This window comes from Neodiprion fabricii, chromosome 2, assembly GCF_021155785.1.
Source record: "Neodiprion fabricii isolate iyNeoFabr1 chromosome 2, iyNeoFabr1.1, whole genome shotgun sequence".
NCBI lineage: Eukaryota > Metazoa > Arthropoda > Insecta > Hymenoptera > Diprionidae > Neodiprion > Neodiprion fabricii.
Genome location: NC_060240.1, coordinates 7,897,689 through 7,917,518, shown reverse-complemented (window position 1 = coordinate 7,917,518; position 19,830 = coordinate 7,897,689). Strand labels below are relative to the sequence as shown.

Sequence of the window (19,830 nt, the reverse complement as noted above, 5' to 3'; positions counted from 1 at the left end):
TCACGTAATATGGTACCTGAGGGCTTTAAATCGTTAATCACAAATCTGAATTTGTAGTTCGAAATTAGAATGGATATTCTTCTTATTTTTTTTCTATGAACTTGAAACCAGCAGTGGGAGAAAAACGGTAAGTACGAGGGCTGGCTCGTGGCCAGTCCAAAGCCGCTTGTTTTCGTTCCGTTTCTCGCCCCTCTTTTTAAATATCGCGGCACAGGGCACAAAGCCCTTTTATTCTCCAGCTTTGTAGATAACATAATAATATTGAAGTTCGAAATAAAAGGCACGAGGAAAAACCAGGAGCTCGGACCACTGCGCGGGACGAAATCGAGGGTCGAGTCTCGGGGGAGTGAAATTTCACGCATCAACCGCACTCGAAAAGCTCCGAATGAACCCAACGCCCGATTGTTCTTCAGAATCCGCAGCGAGAATTGAGGCGAGGAACACGAGCAATGAGCTTTTCAACTCCACACCTCGGCGATCATATTATGTACAGCATACCCCAAGGTTGAGGAGCTTTCTCCAGATTCTCCTTATCGTCTTGTTCTCACTCTGTGCCTTCCGCCCTCCCCGCTTTGCTGTGATTTTATTTCACCAAAAGAAGAAGGCACGAATGAATAGATTTTCGACCATCTTCAAGGGACTCGAAACGAAGAATCGATATCCAAGCTTTTGTTTACAATCCGGCAAGTACGAGTATCTATTTTTTGTTTATTCCCGACTCAATCGTAATGTTCACTTTTTTTTTTTTATACCTGAAAAGCGGGACGAAAGTGGCATATTATTCCCTAGCACTTTTCTCCCTCGCGAATTCCTTTTTCAGTTTTTCTGGTTTACTTTCTTTCTTTTTCATTTTGAACTACATCTCTCCGTATCATTATAAATTTTCAATATTATTATACTTTCAGACTGATAGATCACACTTACACATAAAAGGAAAACACGTTCAAGTCAATAACGTGGCCCGAGTAGAGTCGGGAATAAAGTCTTACACGTAACAGAGGAATAAAAATCGATTATTCCCTTGTTACATAATGTACTATTATTTTCGAAGAGATCTTCGTAGCTTAAGAATAAAATAATTCGATAAAAACACAGGGCACTACTGTCTCCTAATAAAATTACCAAAAAGCATCGACTCCTTAACGCGTTAAGGAATTTCCTCTTGCGATGACCTCAATTTAGCGTTAAATTTATTCGCGCGAGCTTTTTTTCACCAAGTTATATCGTTTCGCGCGTTATGCCTTGATGACACACTACGTTTGCTTTCTACGTTCCTACGCCTGTTGTGAGCATCTGTCGCGATTCGGGGGGAAAGAAAGGTGGGAAGGGGATGATGGTTCGGGGCGCGACGGTCCATTAAAGCGTCTCAGAAAACCGCGAGCCTGACGCGAAATGAACAAGCCTTTTCGGCTAGCCGACTTGAAAGGAACGGCTCAAAAGCGCCGTTGGCTGTGTCTCGAGACTCGACGTACATCATTTTATATACTCAAAAACATATCCCATCGCTCAGACGACTGTCCTTCCTTATTTTCCTTTTTCTTTCATACGTCACACGTAATCTGCACGGTACACAAAACTCGGTAAATATATATATGTATATCTGTATATATACGTTCTACGTAATGATAGTTTCAAGGCGAAACGATAAGGCTGTTTAGCATCGCAGGAAACGGATATCCGAATGTTAATTTATGCGGTAAAATTTCGGCTGCTAGACGCCCCGCGATCAAAACAACTTAGGGGTTGAAACGCGTACAAATCCGAGTCGTATTTGAGAGTTGGGTATATTTTTTTAACGTATAATGACCGGAGGTATTTATAAATTTTATTAAATGTATTATGCACGCTGGGTGATGAACATGAAAAAAAAAAAAAAGAAAAGGACAACAGTAGAGAGAAGTATAACAATTTGCATATCATATTTTCATCGAGAATCTTTTACTAATCTTTTCACAAGCTGATTTATTTTTTCACCCGTACGCGCCTCGATCACTTTTCGTATTTCATTTTTCGATTACGCATCTATTCGACGAATTAATGTTTGCTCACAATCAGCTTCTGATTTTACCACGGTACGGTATTGTAACGATTTAATACGGCTGCAGCTTTTTACACACATTTTATTTACCCGACATAACATTAGAAGTTAGTTTTAAACTCGTCTGCGCGAAGCTTTTGAGAATGAAAACAAAAAATTACGATGCATGGACTTTTCTCCCTTCTCATGATTGAAATTAATTACAGCTTCACGTGTTTACACATGCTTTTTATTTTTTTATTTACTGTGAAATTATTTACGTGCAAAAGTTCCGTGGTGTATTATGCAATACAGCTATGCGGATAATTCGATACGACAAGAAACAGAGGGCGGTATTTTCACGGTTGAAATTTCATCCGCGGCTTGGATTATAAATCACGATTATAAATCCACGAGTCGACCCTTTGCCCCAAAACTATTCGACACCCTTAATTCCTAATACTTGGGACTCCGAAAGGGTCGATTCTTGGCTGCACAGAGGACGCTCAAATATTAATGTACTTACAAGACTCTAGAAGAATCACGCGGTGACGAACGGAGGTGAAGATTGAATTGTTTCAAAATAATTTCAACAATTTTCATCCCCTGATGAACAGTAATAATCTTCATATTTTCTCGGCAGCAAAACGGAGCTCAGGATTAATGATAATTGTTGTTAATAATTGAGTGCAGAAGGACAAAAGAAGCTTGGAGCAAGAATTGTAGATTTTAAAATCGACAAATTTTCGATTGTGATAAAATTTCAAGTATATTAACAGTAAAGTTTGATAAAATTGTTCTTTTTTCTTTACTTACTCAAATTACAAAACTCATCATACCTTTTATGTCATAGCTGATGAAACATACGACATTTTTTGATCCGATTTGTTACATTCCGGATTTAACAAAACATTTCATTCACCGGTATCAGTTAGAACCCTTTCTAAAAAAGAAGAATAAACCACAGATAGTTTTACGTGGCTGTTACGGTAGCGTAGAGAAAGAAAAAATGGTGAAAAAGAAAACAAGAAGCAAAAAAATCATTGCAATAAACGTCACCGTTCCTTCTTTCTTGTATATTCGGAAAAGGTGACAATTTCGTGACTGCTAGGGGTTTATGCAAATTTTCCGTTCCGTTTCTACCACTACGTGGTTAACGTTTATTTTCCGTTCTCGTCCTCTTTCTGTATCGCGGATTTTCAACGGCTGGCATGAAAATCTCTAAATTACACCGCCGCCATCCAAGAAAATCACGTCGAGGTAAAATCGCACGAGTGCATATTGTACATACATACATACATATATATATAGATAGGTAACATTTGTGTAGCATGGACATATATTTATAGATACATGGGTAGTATCCAAGCAGTGGGAATTTTATGGGCGAAAGGCGTTTGCACCGTGCCACAGATTTTTGAAACGACTTTCCAGGTTACCTTCAAACCTTGTACCACCCTACCGTTTTTTCTCATCACCTTATATCATCGTCAATTTTTTACTTAAGCCTGTATTTTTTCGCGTTCAGCGGTTGAAAAAGTAGCTGAGAACTTCGCCTTGATGAGGTGTCAATTTATTTCCGGATTCGCAACGTAAAGGATAATTGAAACGTCAGAATAATGATCGTTTTTTAACCGAGTTGAGAGGATGAGCGAATGTATCTGAAACACGAGAGACCGAAAACGGTAAAGGAAATACGGTGCACTGAGAAAAATTTCATATGTTATAGTTGATGGAAAATTTTAGCAAAATGGGTATCGTTACAATAACAGTCTGAATATTTATAGAATTACAAGAAAATTTTGCACAACTAATTGTTTAGTGAGATTACAGTTGTCGATACGGAATTTTCTGTTTTTCGCGATATTGGATCTGTTTTAAATCTGTCTTAAATACCTGCAATAAGAATGATGATAATCAAGAAGAATAACAACGGTTATAATAAAAAATGGAAACAGTTAAGGAGGATAGAGTATAACTACGAATTCAAAATTTTTTTTACCCTCAGTCAGAGGAAAAATACGCGTCTAATTTTACAGGGGTGAATTTTTTTTCCAACAATTCGAAGTACCGTTCACTTTGTTATCGCGTATCAGTTTAATAATTATACATTACCGGATCAATATACACCGACACACACTAATATATATATATACACGTATAACATTTTATATATAACCGCTCGTTTATTATTTATACGCGTATATACGAGAAGTAGCTGAGTATTATATACGGATAATAAACTGGGGCGCGTTTAAATATTTATATTTGGCCTACATGGGGCGGGGTCGTCAACTTCAGACAAGTCAAGAACATAATTATTGCAATTCCGGTAAATATAGAACAACCAGGTTTCACCTGTTTATAATGCCCATTATTTTATGGTAATTACATTGAAGAAATCAATCTTTGTGTATTAGCAAATAAATCCTCAATTGTTCGATACGAAAAATTGAATTGAAAAAATTCTCGCACACTCTTTAATTGTTATATTTCAAGGGAAATTAGTTGTTTGCCGCGAAATAAAATTTTGAATATTAAAGAAAAATATATGTATCAATAAAATCGTGAAACAACCACTGAAATACAGAGAAATGGATCGTTTTACTATAAAAAAATCACAATTCACTGAATTTTCAATATTTTGAGATGAATATTGACTGAGCAACTATCAAGACACGGATATTTAATAAAAAAAAAAAAAAAAAATATGAAGATACTGCGCGACGAAAAAAAGGTAGTTAAATTATTGGAAAAAGAATGAGTTAACGATTTTCACGACATTTCGTTATTTATCTTGGATCCCGGTGTGAACAATGTAAGGGTAAAATTTACCAGGGCGAAAAAATTCGTCGCTTGGGAGAAAAAAAAAAAGTAAATTAAACAAAATCGTTTTACGAATCTAAAAGGTTTATCAAAAAATTAAGTAATCTTTGAATCAAGCGAACAGAGTTGCGTATTTTCTTTCTATGAATAATATAACGACGGTAAATATCGTGCCTGTTAATTTCATGAATCCCGAAATACCAGATAGTCTAAAAAGGGGTAACTGCACGCATTCACGGATTCAACTATCAATATTGGAACAGCTTGTTTACATAAGACCGCGATCAACGGGATTTTCGTTGAAATTCATTCGCCAGAAAATATCGATCACTTGTCACTGATGGTAGTCGAAAAATACGATAGGTATTCGCATTACTGACGAACCTGCGGTAGATCCCTTCACCAATTTATACAATGGGCGAAAGCGGACCCTGAAGTTGATAATAATTGAGAGCGTTCGGGTTTGCCGAGAAACATTTCTCGCTAATTATAAACGCGAACTGATCCTAATCACTTCGAACTCCACCCAAATCCGGCTTACAATTATGCGTTGTATAGAATTGTTATTATACCCGTAGCAATTCGCTTGTCGATTTTCGAGGTCGAAAAACAACGAGAGAAATTCATAACTGTATAATAGTTGCTTTGTGCAATACGTTTCTTAACTATTTAAAATTTTTTTACCCACGATCAAAAGATGTTCGCAGTTCTGAGTAAAACATAAGAATGACGTTTGTACAGCAGTGAGCAGGAAATGAATTGTTTAATAACGATTATACCGGTTTTATTTTAACTTTTGATTGATCGTAAGGTACGAAATCTACTAAAATTGGAAAATCTGTAAGTTACAAGGAGTCTGATCCCTGCGACTCGCGACAAAGGGATCAAGCGCCTTTTCGGTTTCCCTTCATTATTTCTGGGCACGAATCTACCGTCGGAGTCACGCGAATGTTCCCAATTAAAAGGTTAACGGCTATACATCACCGGTCATGATGGATCGCCGGCGTTTAGTGCGCGCTAATTTACACGCGATTATTTTTCATTGATCTGTACTCATTACCGACGGCGAAATCTCTCGGAGGGGGAAAAAAGCCGCACGGTTATCTTATCCGAAGCGTTTCTGTTGTGAGAATGACAGCCGTAACGATCAGCCCGGCCTATCTTGAATTCAGGCGTCAAACATAATCGCGCCTGAAGTCGTCACGAGGCCAAGACGCCGTTGACGACGAAGCTGTAAACGGTGGAACGGTGATTTAGAGACGATTGCTTTAATACGTGAAACTCTGCAGTTAATTGAGTAATGCTGCGACAGAGTTCGTCAAAAAATCAAAAAGTGGAAGCGTTGAATACACAGACCTGCGAAATGTTATTTTTAATTTCCCCGTAAAATGATAATGCTTTTTTTGTTTAGGTATTTTATTTTATTTAAAAATTTTCAAATTCGGTCAAATCCGGTCGAAAAAGAACTCTACGGAGGGATTTTTTCTCCGGATTCGATCGAATTTGAAATTTTCGCCCACCGTATTGGATCCGCCATCTTGAATTTTTTAAGTCCGATTTCAGATTCGCAATCAACAGCCCCAAAAAATTACAATTTGAGTAAAACATGCGTACGCGTAGACGGGTAACTTTCTCGGAAATGAACGAAGAAGGATCTAAGCTCGAAAGTATAACACCTCTGTACTTAATAATTCCAGTAAGATTTTATTATCTCCGAGCGGAGACTCGAGACGCTGGAAAGTTTAAGGCTTAGACCTGGATGCACGTGTATACCCACACAAAGGGAAGACAGTGCGCTACGTGAATCGCGGCCTGATGAGTGTAAGGGTATACCGGAGGCAGAGCTTCGGGTCCTCTCTCCGAGGAACGAGCAGTCTTGATAGAATAGCCCGATATAACTAGGTTAAAATAAAGCGTCCCGCTAATGAACAAGCTGCGCTTGCAAAGCACCGTTACGGGGAGGAGGCCGGGGATGCGGGGCTGCGAAACCCTCGACCAAGGGTGCGGCGATGTCGGAAGGTAGAAACTCGCGCCGAATGCCAAACGGCCGAGCTTTTACCGCGGTCGTATTCAATTCGCCGGGACAGTCGCACGCCCGAGTTAAAGATTTACCCTTATGCCTATATGTGGCAGGGCGGTCCTTGATAGGATTGTTTTTGAATTTTTATGCTCCCAGGGGTTTAAGCGCTTTCAAATTGATAAAAACAAAAATAAATAAACAAACAAAGATTCCCTGAAAACTCGAGCTCTCTGTATTACCTGTAAGATGGTTCATTTTGTGATCGAAGTATCTTATTAACGGAAACAACGTGGGAGAAACTTTTTGAATGTAGTATATTTTATGACACAGTTGTTTGTTTCGCAGCTATACTTGAAGGAATGATGATTTTATACACATAAATTAAATTTTTAACGTCAATTAACAAATGAACGCTTTTATTGACGAAATTTGTGCATCAGGGCTTTTTTGTAGAGCGTTCCATTCTCAACAATAATATCTGTTCATCGTTATCATCGGTATATTTGTCAACGACTTGTAAAATTTCAAAGATGAAAACAAAGTTTCTCCGTGCTATTTCCATAAGATACTTCGATCACAAAGTGGACTGTTTTAGAGTTGATATGGAGGGCTCAAATTTTCAGGGAATCTTTTTTTACATCAATTAGAAAGCGTTTAAGCCCCTGGGAGCATGAAAATTCAAAAAGAACCGTGACCTGTAAAAATTTTCGGATGGTTTTCCATTACCCCATAGACAATTTTGAACAGAGACAGGAACAATAAAAAACAAAAAAATTTCAAACGCTCATTTTTATAAAGGTCTAAATCTATAGAACTGATTGTAGAATTATCTATTAAAGTTTTTTTTTATATTGCCTGTCCAATCCGTATTTTATATTATATTATACCGATAAATGGTGTATATTTTTACGTCGGATATCAGTAGCAGATGTTTATATAAGATTTTTCATTCGAGATAAGAATAATTCTGACCTGTCACGCTGGGTATATTGTGTATACGTATGTATGGTAGAATTTATGTATGTGTACGATTGTACTAAAAGCAAGAAATTTTCCTGCCACGAGGTGAAATTTCCACTTTATACAGGGGAAATAAAACCAAGCGGTAAACGGCGTCATGTTCCATACACGTGTTTAATATTGTTATTCCCATATATATACATGAATATATTATGTGGCGGTAATTTCAGGACGATGATTTTTAAAAGGATAAAAAATCATGTGAAGGCAGACGTTTACCGAGGCACGATCTGACAAGTTGGGTATAATTTTCATTACATGCATCTCGCATCGAATACCGCGCAATTTTTGTGAAGAGCAAAGAGGAATAAATGAAAAAGTGAATAAATGAACAGGCTAAAAACGAAAAATTGCTTGCGGCAACGAACCGACAAGCATTGCGAGTAAAAAATTGATAGTAATTCGATTGTAAGGTGGGACGAAAAAATCTGGCTGCAGGCGGGAGCGGCCTCAGTGTGCTCTTGACTTAACCATATTAGGGCGTAAATTTTGACGTGAAAATTAATTTGCAAAAAATGGAAAACACGAGAGAGAAGGGGTGAAAAGAAAACCGGCCGAATCGACCAGGTATACCGTAATCGTCGGACGCGAAATCCGTGAAGTTGGTTAGGTGCGGCTCTCCGAGAGCCGGCAATCGATGCGTCACGCATGGCTGTCCATACGTGCCTACATGACCCTTTTTACTCGAGGATACACGATGTATCACACCCCCAAGGTTTAATAGTCGGCAAAATAGTGAGTACCGGCTTCCGTGCGACTCGCATCGTCGTTTTTCAGTGCAGGTATGGAAAAGAGTTCGTTTTCCCCTGCCGATGGTGATCTCTCGAAGCATTTTATATTGTTACGATAAAACAATGTATTGTTATCAAAGTTGACCCAGCACATGAATAACGTGTGACTAGAAGGGTTAACATTTAGGCCTCGTTGAGCGTGACCGCTTACGAAAAAGACTCGTTTGTTAATTTCGCCACGTTTTTGACCCGAACCTTTTCTTTCGAAGGTACACTTGGGTACAATGAATCTGAGACGGCTAAGTTTTTACACTAGACGGTTACGTTGGCAACGCAGAGAAACCTACAGCGCCACAGTCGGCCGAGCGCGAAACAAACTCAATCTCAATAAGCGTAACGTAACCCATGAGCGTAGAATCTAACCTTAGAATACCACGGGAATAATGACTTGTTGGATTGACACGTCAATTCTAAGGTTAGATTCTACGGTCATGAGTTATGTTATGTTAATTGAGATTGAGTTTGTTTCGCGCTCAGCCGAGTATGGCGCTGTAGGTTTCTCTGCGTTGCCAACATAACTCCCTAGTGTAAAAAATGAGCCGTCTCAGATTCATTGTCCCCGAGTGTACATACGAAATAAGCAAAAGCTAATCAGAGCGCGTACGTACGTCTGTATAAGTCGAAAGTCCGAAATTCGATTTACGATGTTCGGTCTTTGGTCGAAGACCGCATTGTTACTCATTGTTAGAGTGAAGGGGGGAACTGGACTGGCTAATGGCAGTCGGATACAGTTCGCCTGCAGTGAGCCGAGGTCCCAAAGTAGAACACAAAGGCATTAATAATGCACCGGACAAACGTGAACCACCGACCAGCAGTCGGGGGTTCCACGACAAACACGCGACAATCCGAGTGTTCCCTGCGTCATTCGACGATGCAGCAACGATCCGGGTTCAGGGTGAAACTGACCATCGGGAATATCGCCCCGTTGCGTGCTAGAAGTCAAACCGCACGTCGTTACTCACCTGGTGAACACGAGGCAGAGGAGAGTGGCGCTTAGGATCATCAGTTGCTGGCTCAAGGCCGATTGTGACTTTTGCATCGCCCGGTGAAGATCGTTCTGAAATATGGAAAGAGAGAGAAAGAGAGAGAGAGAGAGAGAGGATAGAGGTAAAAGCGATTCGTTTCACTTTTAATCCAATCCATTTTTATCGCGACATCAGCTTCTACACGTAAGTTGTTAAATATCGTAATACTCACGAACATGTTTTCCAGAGAATGCTTGGCCAGCCAGCAGTTTAGGAATACCGGTATAAAGAGGTTTCTCATCGGCGGATAGAGCAGCTGTAATAAAACATATTGACAAAATTTTAGCTCTTCACGTACGCGAAGCACGTCCATCAAAGCTCGAGTCTACCGCGAGTATACAATACTACTAAACACATACACACGCAAAACTACTTCTTAACTTATGTAAGAGCATCGGGTGGGCGTAACAGAGAATCGACTGCCTCAGAGCGAGACCCAGTTCAATTGTGACTCTAGGATGTATGGCTGTAACTTTACGCCGTACAATTGCCCGTTATAGAATCCGAGTTCAGGTGGCGTTTCCGGCCGATAGATCGAGGATCGCTCCTATGGATAGAGGCGTCGTGCACTTTTGTATCAATTTTTCTGTGCCGCCTCATTCTCCTCAACATTAATAGTGATAACCTCTTGTCTCACTAACTTCAATGTATGAACTGTGTTCGCTGAATCGGTTCTTTTGCTCTTCTTCGACCGATTCGACAGACCAAATCACCGTTACTGTCATTGTACTTAATAATCGACTAATTTAGTAAATCTACAGCTAATTCTTGACCTGTGTTGTTATGTCCACGATTTCCGCCTTGACCAGAAACAGAATATACAATAAATCGAGCGAGTTCATCGAAAACTATTTTTACACCATGTTATATGCATTTATGTACCAAATAACGAATTTAATATATACTGGACAGGAAAAATGATTTCAATAATTTGCTCAAGTTATCGTATCTTGTCTTTCCCCGTATCAAATCAGGCATAAAGAAAAAGTAATGTACGAAATGATTCAGTTGTACAAATGTTCGCAGATCTTTCGGAATCATTGAATTTCATCACACCACTTTTATGGCACAATGGAACCGACTGTGTAAAAATTTGAATCAGTTGTTTTCCTCATTTTAATAATATAAACGCGTAGGTAAATCAGCGAGAACACTCAGCAGAAACAACAAACAGCTAAAGTCGACGTATTGTGGATTGCACTAGAATTCGCTGTCGTCAAAGCTTTTCTCAACCCAGTGCACTTTTCGGTCGGAAGAAAGCTTCCCTACTCTCATCACTCGGTGAGTGATAATTCCTATCCCGGGTGTTTTCTTTTTTTTTTTTTTTTGTTTTTTTTTTACATCCTATCCTCGACTCCCGTCCGTAAAATTGCTCTCAGACTAATTATTGTCTGCAAGATGAATAGAGCGGTCCGTGTATAGTGCAAGTGGTGCTGAAGACCCGCGTTCACATCAATCCCGTAGATACAACGGTTTCAGCACTCGTTCGCAGGAGACTTTCAGTGCCGTTGTGCAACGATATAAGCACCAGGAAAAAAGAGCTAGACTTTAAATAGTGTCTAACGAGCATTGAAATGTTCGATATTGAAGAAAAAAAAAAAAAAAAAAAAAACGTCAACAACATTTCCAGCCCTGAAACTGTGTCGTTTCGCAAAAACTTTGAACATGGAGCTTGCATCCCGTGTGTAAAAGGGAGGTATCGACGTCGACACGGTCAATTGGCCTGTAAAGAGAGCAAAGGTAAACATTTACCGGGAACAAATATCGAGGCAATTGGTCAGGCGGTGTTTACGGATGAGGGACTAGATTTCAGGGTGTACTGTGGACCGTGAAAACCTTGCGTTAAACGTACAGGTGTAATATATAGGTTTTCCCATATCCAGTTTGGAGTTAAAAAAAAAAAAAAAAAAAAAATAAATACCGGCTCAACTTTCGACTTTATTTTTATTTTATTTTTTTCTATTTCCTCTCGTCGATAAGCGAGTAACGCCGGCTCGGTATCCATGACGCTCTTGTTCGGGGGATAAGCGTCTGGGTTGAAGGACGAGTGGGATATAACCGTGTACCAGAAAATATGGAGCGCGGAACGGCGAAGGACGAAACCGCTTTCCTATGACAAGCCTGATGTAATCCTCCCCCAGCGACGACGTTGAGCTCAGGGCACAGAGACGACCGCGTGCTTACCAAGTTATTCATGACGTTTTGAATTATGGAACAGGCCTCTGTATCTACGTGTGTGTAAGTTACAATCCGGCACGGCACGGCGATGCTAAGCTCGCAGATGCACGCGTCACATTCATCTCTCACAGATCGTATCCGTCCGGGTAATGACCTAAGCTAATTAAACATCTCGGTGGTATGATACTTGTTATGCGCAATATCGTTAGCTGACTTCACCCGCGTGCAGTCAGGCTGCTCCGGGTAATTCCCAACGTCCCGTTGGGGGAAACTACGTAGTCTTGGGCATCGCGATGTGTGCTATTTTGTGACGTCCGTAACGTGGTACTTGAATAAGCTGCACAGTTCGAATGGTGTATGGGTGGTTGTTCGGATGTGTCTCTCCACTCTTACGAGGAAGGTATCCCAGGTCGATCTCTCCGATTTCATATGTTACAGGAGACTAAGAACCAAGGGACACGTATTTTGTTTTCTATCTGACACTAAACACTTCAACATTTTTCGTTATGAGAAAACTCTGACAGTTGGATTGGTTAAATATATTGTGTTCTTGTGTGTGAAACCGCCAAATCGTACCTTGACGTGCCTTACTTTCGAGGGTGTTTTCACCCCCTCAAAGTGTTTAATGGCGGATAAAAAAAAATACGTGTCGCTTAGTATTCGGTCTACTATGACAATTTAAAAAAGCAATCAAATCGGAGAGATCGAACTTGGATACCTTCCTTGTTAGGTAGAAGATTTTCAGTTTGGTACGAATTTCCAGAGAAGTAACAAGACATTTCAGAACATTAATTACCGCTTCCTGGATGGTATTTACCCGGTGTTATCTTCAGCCTGACTTTGCTTTTACATGCGCGAACGACTCGCGTTCGCTCTCTGTCAATTACCGCGAAACGACTTGGAGTTTAGTACGGAACGAAGGTCTTGGACCGGCAGAGAATTCGAGATTTTACTGTGTTTCGTCGTTGGTGTTCTCCAAGTCGGGACTTTCCCTCTCATCACAGGCTCGTCTTAATCTTTCGCCGGTAGGCCCGAGTGAGACGTTAAAAGTTAGGGGTAGTCAATTAGCCGAGTCCTGTAAACGGTTACGACGGCAATTTTCTCAGTCGGCTAAACACAGACAACGCAGACAAGCGGGACAAGTCGCAATGCTACAGAAACTCGTACACAAATTGACACTACCAAGGGATGTTACAGGTTGTTAAGAAGACGCGGAGAGTGTAACACTTACCGTGATGGTGAAGGGGATCGTGTTGACCAGCTCGAGGATGAAGTGGAATGACAGAAGCTGCTGCCAGATGTTGCCCTGCGGACATCAGGAGGACAGCTCAACACACCCCGTGCAAACTCGTCAACGGTCGTTCGTCAACGATCGCGAGATTTGTTTGATTTGTACTCCAATTTACAACACTTTATCACATGCATCGGGGAACCACAATCAAGCGAAAGCAATCGGGTTCGAATTGCTTATTACATCACGCACTTTCGTATTATTTATTTATTTGTTTTCCTTTGGGAAATGAAAAGTCGAAAGATGCTGCATGTTTCAAAAAAATACAGGGCAACTTTCGCTATTCTTTTGCGGTTTTTGCTTGGAGCACGAATCAATTTTTTACTCATTAATACATAGTTCACGGGAAATTGGAAGATGGTTGAATCCTCGATAAGATCCATCGTAAGACGAGACTAATTTAACGTTCTTCAGACTTTTGTACGGACGATGTGCTTCCGTCTTTGAAAATATTATTTCATTGCCCGATCAAGCTCGCGTACCAGTGTAACTATAATCTCCTCAGAGACTCGGAGTATCCATTTCTGAACGATCGAGGCTTACGATGAGCGATGGATGTAATCGGTGAGGAAAAAAAATGAATATTTTATTTTTCTCAAGTTTTCAGGCTTACATTAAACGCGTAATTTGATTGAGATTGAATATTGCATAGCAGAGACTGATTGAAAGAAGATTATACATCGTCTCTTCGCTTATCGTAGTTGGCAAGAATCATAACAACTTTATAACAATTGGGAATCTTTTTTTTTATTCTTGAGAAGTGCAATTTTATGGTGTCCATTTTGGGATACTTTAATCGAAAAATTATATTGTTCACTTCAGTGAACGAAATGTTTCCTCAAACCAATTTATCCAAGTGCCTATCTTCCATCGCAATGTTTGAATACCTGTAATTCAATCGCTATGAAAAACTATACCATTCCAAAAGGACGAGAAATCGCTCGTATATCTAATATTCGGTACAAGCATTTGGTAAAATACATTTCCCAACGAACGAATTATCTATCAAATCCATCATGACCGGGTGGAAGTGAGGCACAGAGATCTCATCCGAATATACGTGAAACACGTCCGCATGTGTGCACATGCGTACAGGTATACATCCGAGATGAAATTAAATGAAGGCAACCTTTATCATCCGGATGAGAGATAGATATGTTTGTCAGGATTGCGGTTGGAGTTGCTGGTTGAGATAGGAGGATGAGGGGTGGGTAGGGTAAGTGTGCACTAAGGGAAATTGCATGCCACAAGGAAACGAACCGTTCCAGATTGCTGGGAAAGCTTACGAGAGCTCGGAGTGAAGCTGCGGAGCAGAAGCATGGACGGGAGTTTCAGTCGGCTAAGCGACGCAGAAATAAAAGTGAACGAGTTACTTGGGATCTGCGAACTCGGGTTGGCTTCGGTTAGGATAAGGTGCAAGGGGATGGTGGCGGTGACGTGTTGTGCTTCTGATGCACACTAACTGCTGGCGGTTTTACACGGAGGTGTGCATGCGCCGAAGTCACGCCAAAGCTGTTATCTCGAATAAGAAGGCGACAAGGTGTAAGCTCGGCGAGAGTTTACGTGCAGGAGAAGGTAGAACGAAGGCGAGGATGTAGGAGAAGAAGAAGAGGAAGAAAAATATACCGTTACACGCCGTTCGCCCGTTAAAATTGACAAAGGTTGGGTAAACCGATGTACCCACGATCCATCGAACTCCCGATAATGCGTTGGATCTACACCGAGGATGGTTACCTCCACCATCTCTTGCGATTTGCAATTTAAGTACCGCGCTAGATACGTGAACGGAAAGTTTGAGGCGAGCGTTTGCATGTCGAACCCATTCCAGCAGACTCGTTGTTTCAAATATGCATCTGCAGAGTCGATGCGTTCGAATTGACTGCAGTGCGAATGTTCCATGTTTGAGGAACGTTAGAGATTGTGATTCCGATAGTCAACCCACTGAGCATACGTTCGTCAAATTCCCGGATTATCGATGAAGTAAAAAGCTCTCTTCAACCATCCACTGTACGGACCTTTGCGCGACGGATGTGAATCAAAGTTCCGAACGGTCGAAACTCCAAACGTTACCAGACTTCACATGTGCCGTAAGGTGGTTACTGCTTACGTAAGATGATTGGTAGCTTTGGAGCATTGACTGTTTGAACTTTTGACCGTTCGGAGTTTTGACAATTCACAATCAGTGTAATGGTCTGTCGGAACTTGTACCGTTCGGAACTTTGACCCCGCACCTTGCATGACTATGTAAGAATTTTTATCAAGCTCTGAGTCGAGGATGGAAGTTTTCTTTTCAAAATACCGACACTTGGCGGGCTGACCGAGTCTTGTGAGATTGAAATTTGAATGGTGTTTGCAAGGCTGGCCGTATAAATTTCGGCACCTTTATATACAGTATGACCGAAAAACTTTTATAGGGAACCGAAGAGGGTTATTTGAGGAAACGAGGGTGACAAGCCACGCGGGTCGGGACTGGTATTAGACTTTGAAATCACATTTTCACCTACTGCTAATTCTCGTACAGGCATCGTCGAGGGTATATGGAAAACATCAGTTCACCGCACACGGATTTGCATGGGGTGTATACGAATTTTGGGCTAGCCGGCATATGTGCGGTTTACTATAGGCTTGAATTATCAAAAGCTCAGAAGCTTCGCAGTGCGCATGATGTACGTTATTCTGATGTTTAATTATTTCATTCGGTTTTATCAAATATGCGTCGCTCCTGAAACAAGCAACCTTCCACACCGGCAACGTATAACGACGTGTATAACATGAAACATGAGTTTCGATCAGTAGGAGGAACAATTGAAGGGAAGAATGAACACAAAGAAGAATGTCGACGGGCAAGCCATTATGAGGGACTATCAAGTGGACTGATTTTTTTTTTCTCAATACAAATCCTTTCGTTTTTCAAAATCCATCTAGTGAAAAATTCAGCAATAGAAAATGGCGCTTCAGACACGTGGTTATACGATACATGCTGCGAAACGTTGGGCGTAATATTATATAGTACGAAAAAGGATTTTGTCCTGAATTCGAGAAAAACGAAAACGACTTGAAATTATTCGGTTGATAAATGGCTCAGGAGGCCCGCTTTGAACCTTCGTCAAATCTGGTTTGAAACCCTGCGACCTCTGAACTTTCGAAAAAAGAAATCAATTATCTCGTAGATTCTTCTGGAGGGCTGACGGAAAAACGCTTTCCCGTCAGTTGATGAAGGATGAATATCTTTTCAGCTTGCCAGAGACCCAGATGTTTTTATGGATTCCAACATGAAAGAACTCGAGTAGAAATAATAATCAAGGATAAAAATTTGACGGACAGTATTACTGCGAATTTTTAATGAATTTTTTCGCATCTTGCAACAAAATCCATGTTATCTTCGTAACGTCGATCGATGCCAAAATTATGTTTTTTAAAGTTTGCCAGTTTTTTTGAACGGTGCTAGCTGTTCGAGGGGATAACGAATAATGAATGATAAAAAAAAACGTCCCCTCGTCCAGTGGATAATCTAAATTTAACCCTGACCCAGACACTGTGATTAAGGAGACTGCAGTCGGGGCATTTATCATATTCAGTAATATAGATCGGCATTGTCCTGTTACACATATGCAGAGCTGGATCGAACGGCCATACGTGCGGTGAAAAAGTCAGTTGCAATCGTAAAATAAAAACGTGATCAGTATCTGATACATACTCGTATGTACTTAGCTTTATGAACTGCGACACGCAGACGCTTTCGGGAATAATTGTTTGTTAAACCACCCTTTGAGTCATAGTGGTAAGTATTTTTACCACCTATGTCATACCATTTGTTTTTTTTTTAAATTTAGAAAACTTTTCAGCATTTTATTTTGTATTAGAAACAAATTGTTGAAAACAATCGTGAAAATTGCAGGAATAATTCATCACCGAAAAAGTTACCGAATCTGAAATCGAACCTTAAAAATTCAAAATGGCGGATCCAATGTTGCGCACGAAAATTTCAAATTCGATCGAATCCGGAGAAAAAAACTCTGTCCTGGGGTTTTTCGGGTCGCTGATTACGAATCTGACATCAGATTTTGAAAATTTAGTATGGCGAATCCAATCAGCAGCTCCGACCGTTTTCGATCAAATTTGAAATTTCCCTTCGCCATATTGGATCCACCACCTTGAAACATTGAAATCTGATTTCAGTTTCGTAATCAACGACCCCAAAAACCATAGAATGCTAACCTGTTATAAAAGTTGATTCAAAATCAACAACAATAAGGTGTGACTCAAAGGGTTAACCGGTATCAGAGTATAATTCGTCGGAGGGAATGGCTCGTCCCGTATTATTCTACGTGTAAGTCGCAAGTGTCATGGCGGATTTGGCGAAAGCAGCAGGTTTGCGCGATCATTAGCTGTAATCCCGGATTACGTCCCGCGTCCCTCGGGACATTTTGGGTCTCGGATGCTTCGCCAACTGTTCAGGACCGCGTCTACTCAAACTCTGATACGGATTTCGGAATTCGTAAATTCGTAAATTCGCTTTCGCACGTGCGTTCAGGTGAGATTGACGCGGCGCCTTTGTTATCGGCATTTGCCTCACGCCGTTGCGTTCGAAATATTGCAAACAATAAATCACACTCAATTTTTAAGCACAATTGGACGCTTAGGCAAAGAGTTCGGTACTTTTAACAAAATTTTATACATGGTTGAATGATGCTTTTTTTTATGTACAAATAAACAACACAGTTGAGTGCCGTTGATTTCTACCGAGTGTCAAATACGAAAAACTGGCAGCGGAGATCAATATTCGTTAATACTTGATTCCACGAAGATACCAACACGTTACGTTGTTCCACGGTAATCGTGTCGGAGATTTAAAAATTTAAACTAACGACAAAACTCCAGTTAGACTGTGATTTCGTAGACCGAGTTGACGTGATAAAGTTATAAACTTTTTTTTCGAACACGAATGCTAATGGCTTTGTGCCTCCACATGTGTCGCTAAAATTTCTACTTTGCGGTTTTGTATACGTTAAACGCGAACCCCCGTAGTTGATTTGAATCGGCGATCCGAAATCTGGCAGACAAACATTCACGCACGCAGTCAAATGTACAATTTGACGTGGTAGGAATTGTTTTCATTACCTTAATGGAAACGTTTCAATTTCCCACCCAGACATTAGTATTGTTTTTTCTTTCGCTTAACACAGATAACGAGATTAGAATAGAGCGTTGTTCTTTTGTTTCCCGCTTATCTGTTTATTTCACACCTGTATACTTTCGATATTCGAGCGTTCAAGTTAATGTGACCAACGTCTGACCCTCACCATCACTGATTTTGTTTAAAATCCTTCAGGCAATTGTCCCAATTCTAAAACAGCACCCCGAATTTTATCAGATTTTTTATTCAACTGCCCAATAGATAATAAATATTTAAAGTTATTTTGAAAAGGAGCTTTTTTTAAATTTCCAGAAACTGTATTTTTATTGCGAACATTTCAAGACCAGGCCCATGACGGGAGGATTTTTTCCACTTTTTTTTCAACACCTTCAATTTTCTTGGTCAACTAAAACATTGTTCAAAGAGTCTGAAAATTCTTCTTAAAAAGTTTGGAAAAGCAAATACAGTTTTTCGAGAATTTGAAAAAAAGTTCTTTTCAAAATAACTCTCAATATTTGTGAATAATAAATGAATTGAATAAAAAAGCCTGAAAAAATTTAACGTAGTGTTTCAGGGTTGGTACAATTGCAGAAAAAATTTTGAACAAAATTAAAAATGGTCAGGGTCAGACGTCGGTTGGGTTCGCATGGCATTCCCCATACATAATGGTGAGAGAAAAAGATTTTCAATGCTCTTTGAAGGGACATGAAACGCCTTTTACTTGGATGTGAAGAAAGCGAAATGTATAATACGAATTGACCGGCGAACCTAAACCGAGACCGACTCGCGAACTTTCGACGAAATTCAACTTTTAGAAAAAATTGTTTATCATTATTATTTGAAAATTCTTGTAGAAGGAGAAATAGCGTTTGAGAAAAAGCGAACCGTTGAAACGAGAGGTTTAACACTGTAATGAAGATGTATCGTTCTTTTTTTGTCCTGACCGAGGTAAACGCTGCCTGGGCAGAGTTTTGCAAATTTTTTTGCGAACTCGTCATCGTCATTGTTGCGTGTTTGAAAGTATAAATTTAACCGAAGAAGAATGCGAAACTTGCACTGCGAATGTATCGAGAAATTGTTTTCACGTTAAAAAGTTTCAATGGTAATCTGTCTTTCAGTGATTGAAATTTTGTTTTATCAATTTCCATTTATATCGAAAGAAGAGAAAAGCTCGCGGTGGTCATAATTGAACGTCAATTTATATCCGTATTACAAATTGATGAAATGCCGTAATACCTGTATTTCACAAATTTCGAACGGGTGCAGACGATATATTATCTTCTGAGATGAAAATGCCGCGAAGAAATTATTGTCTTCTCTATATAGTAATAATATTCACGTCAAAGAAGTTTGAGTGTTATAAGTTATATAAAGTTATTGTCAAAGAATATGTCTCGCAGACTTTACGATGATATATATTAAGATTACAAAAAAAAAAAAAAAAAAAACGTCAAAGTTGGAAAATCTTATACGTTTAAGCGAGAGTTGCTTTTGTAAATGTAATGTAAAAATGCAATCAACCGCA

General features: G+C 39.9%; 1 protein-coding gene across 12 annotated transcripts in view; it reads right to left on the bottom strand.

Annotated features, from left to right (window-relative positions):
* LOC124176991 (potassium channel subfamily T member 2) overlaps positions 1-19,830 on the bottom strand; it is a 169,060-nt gene that overhangs the window by 19,018 nt on the left and 130,212 nt on the right. For 10 of the 12 annotated variants that reach the window (XM_046558972.1, XM_046558963.1, XM_046558962.1 and 7 more), the window contains 3 exons: positions 13,109-13,183; positions 9,872-9,955; positions 9,637-9,731 (listed from right to left, as the gene is read on the bottom strand). In XM_046558972.1, the coding sequence (XP_046414928.1) occupies positions 9,637-9,731; positions 9,872-9,955; positions 13,109-13,183 (254 nt within the window). The remainder of the gene's footprint in view (positions 1-9,636; positions 9,732-9,871; positions 9,956-13,108; positions 13,184-19,830) is intronic. The other 2 variants (XM_046558964.1, XM_046558965.1) reach the window with 2 other exon arrangements.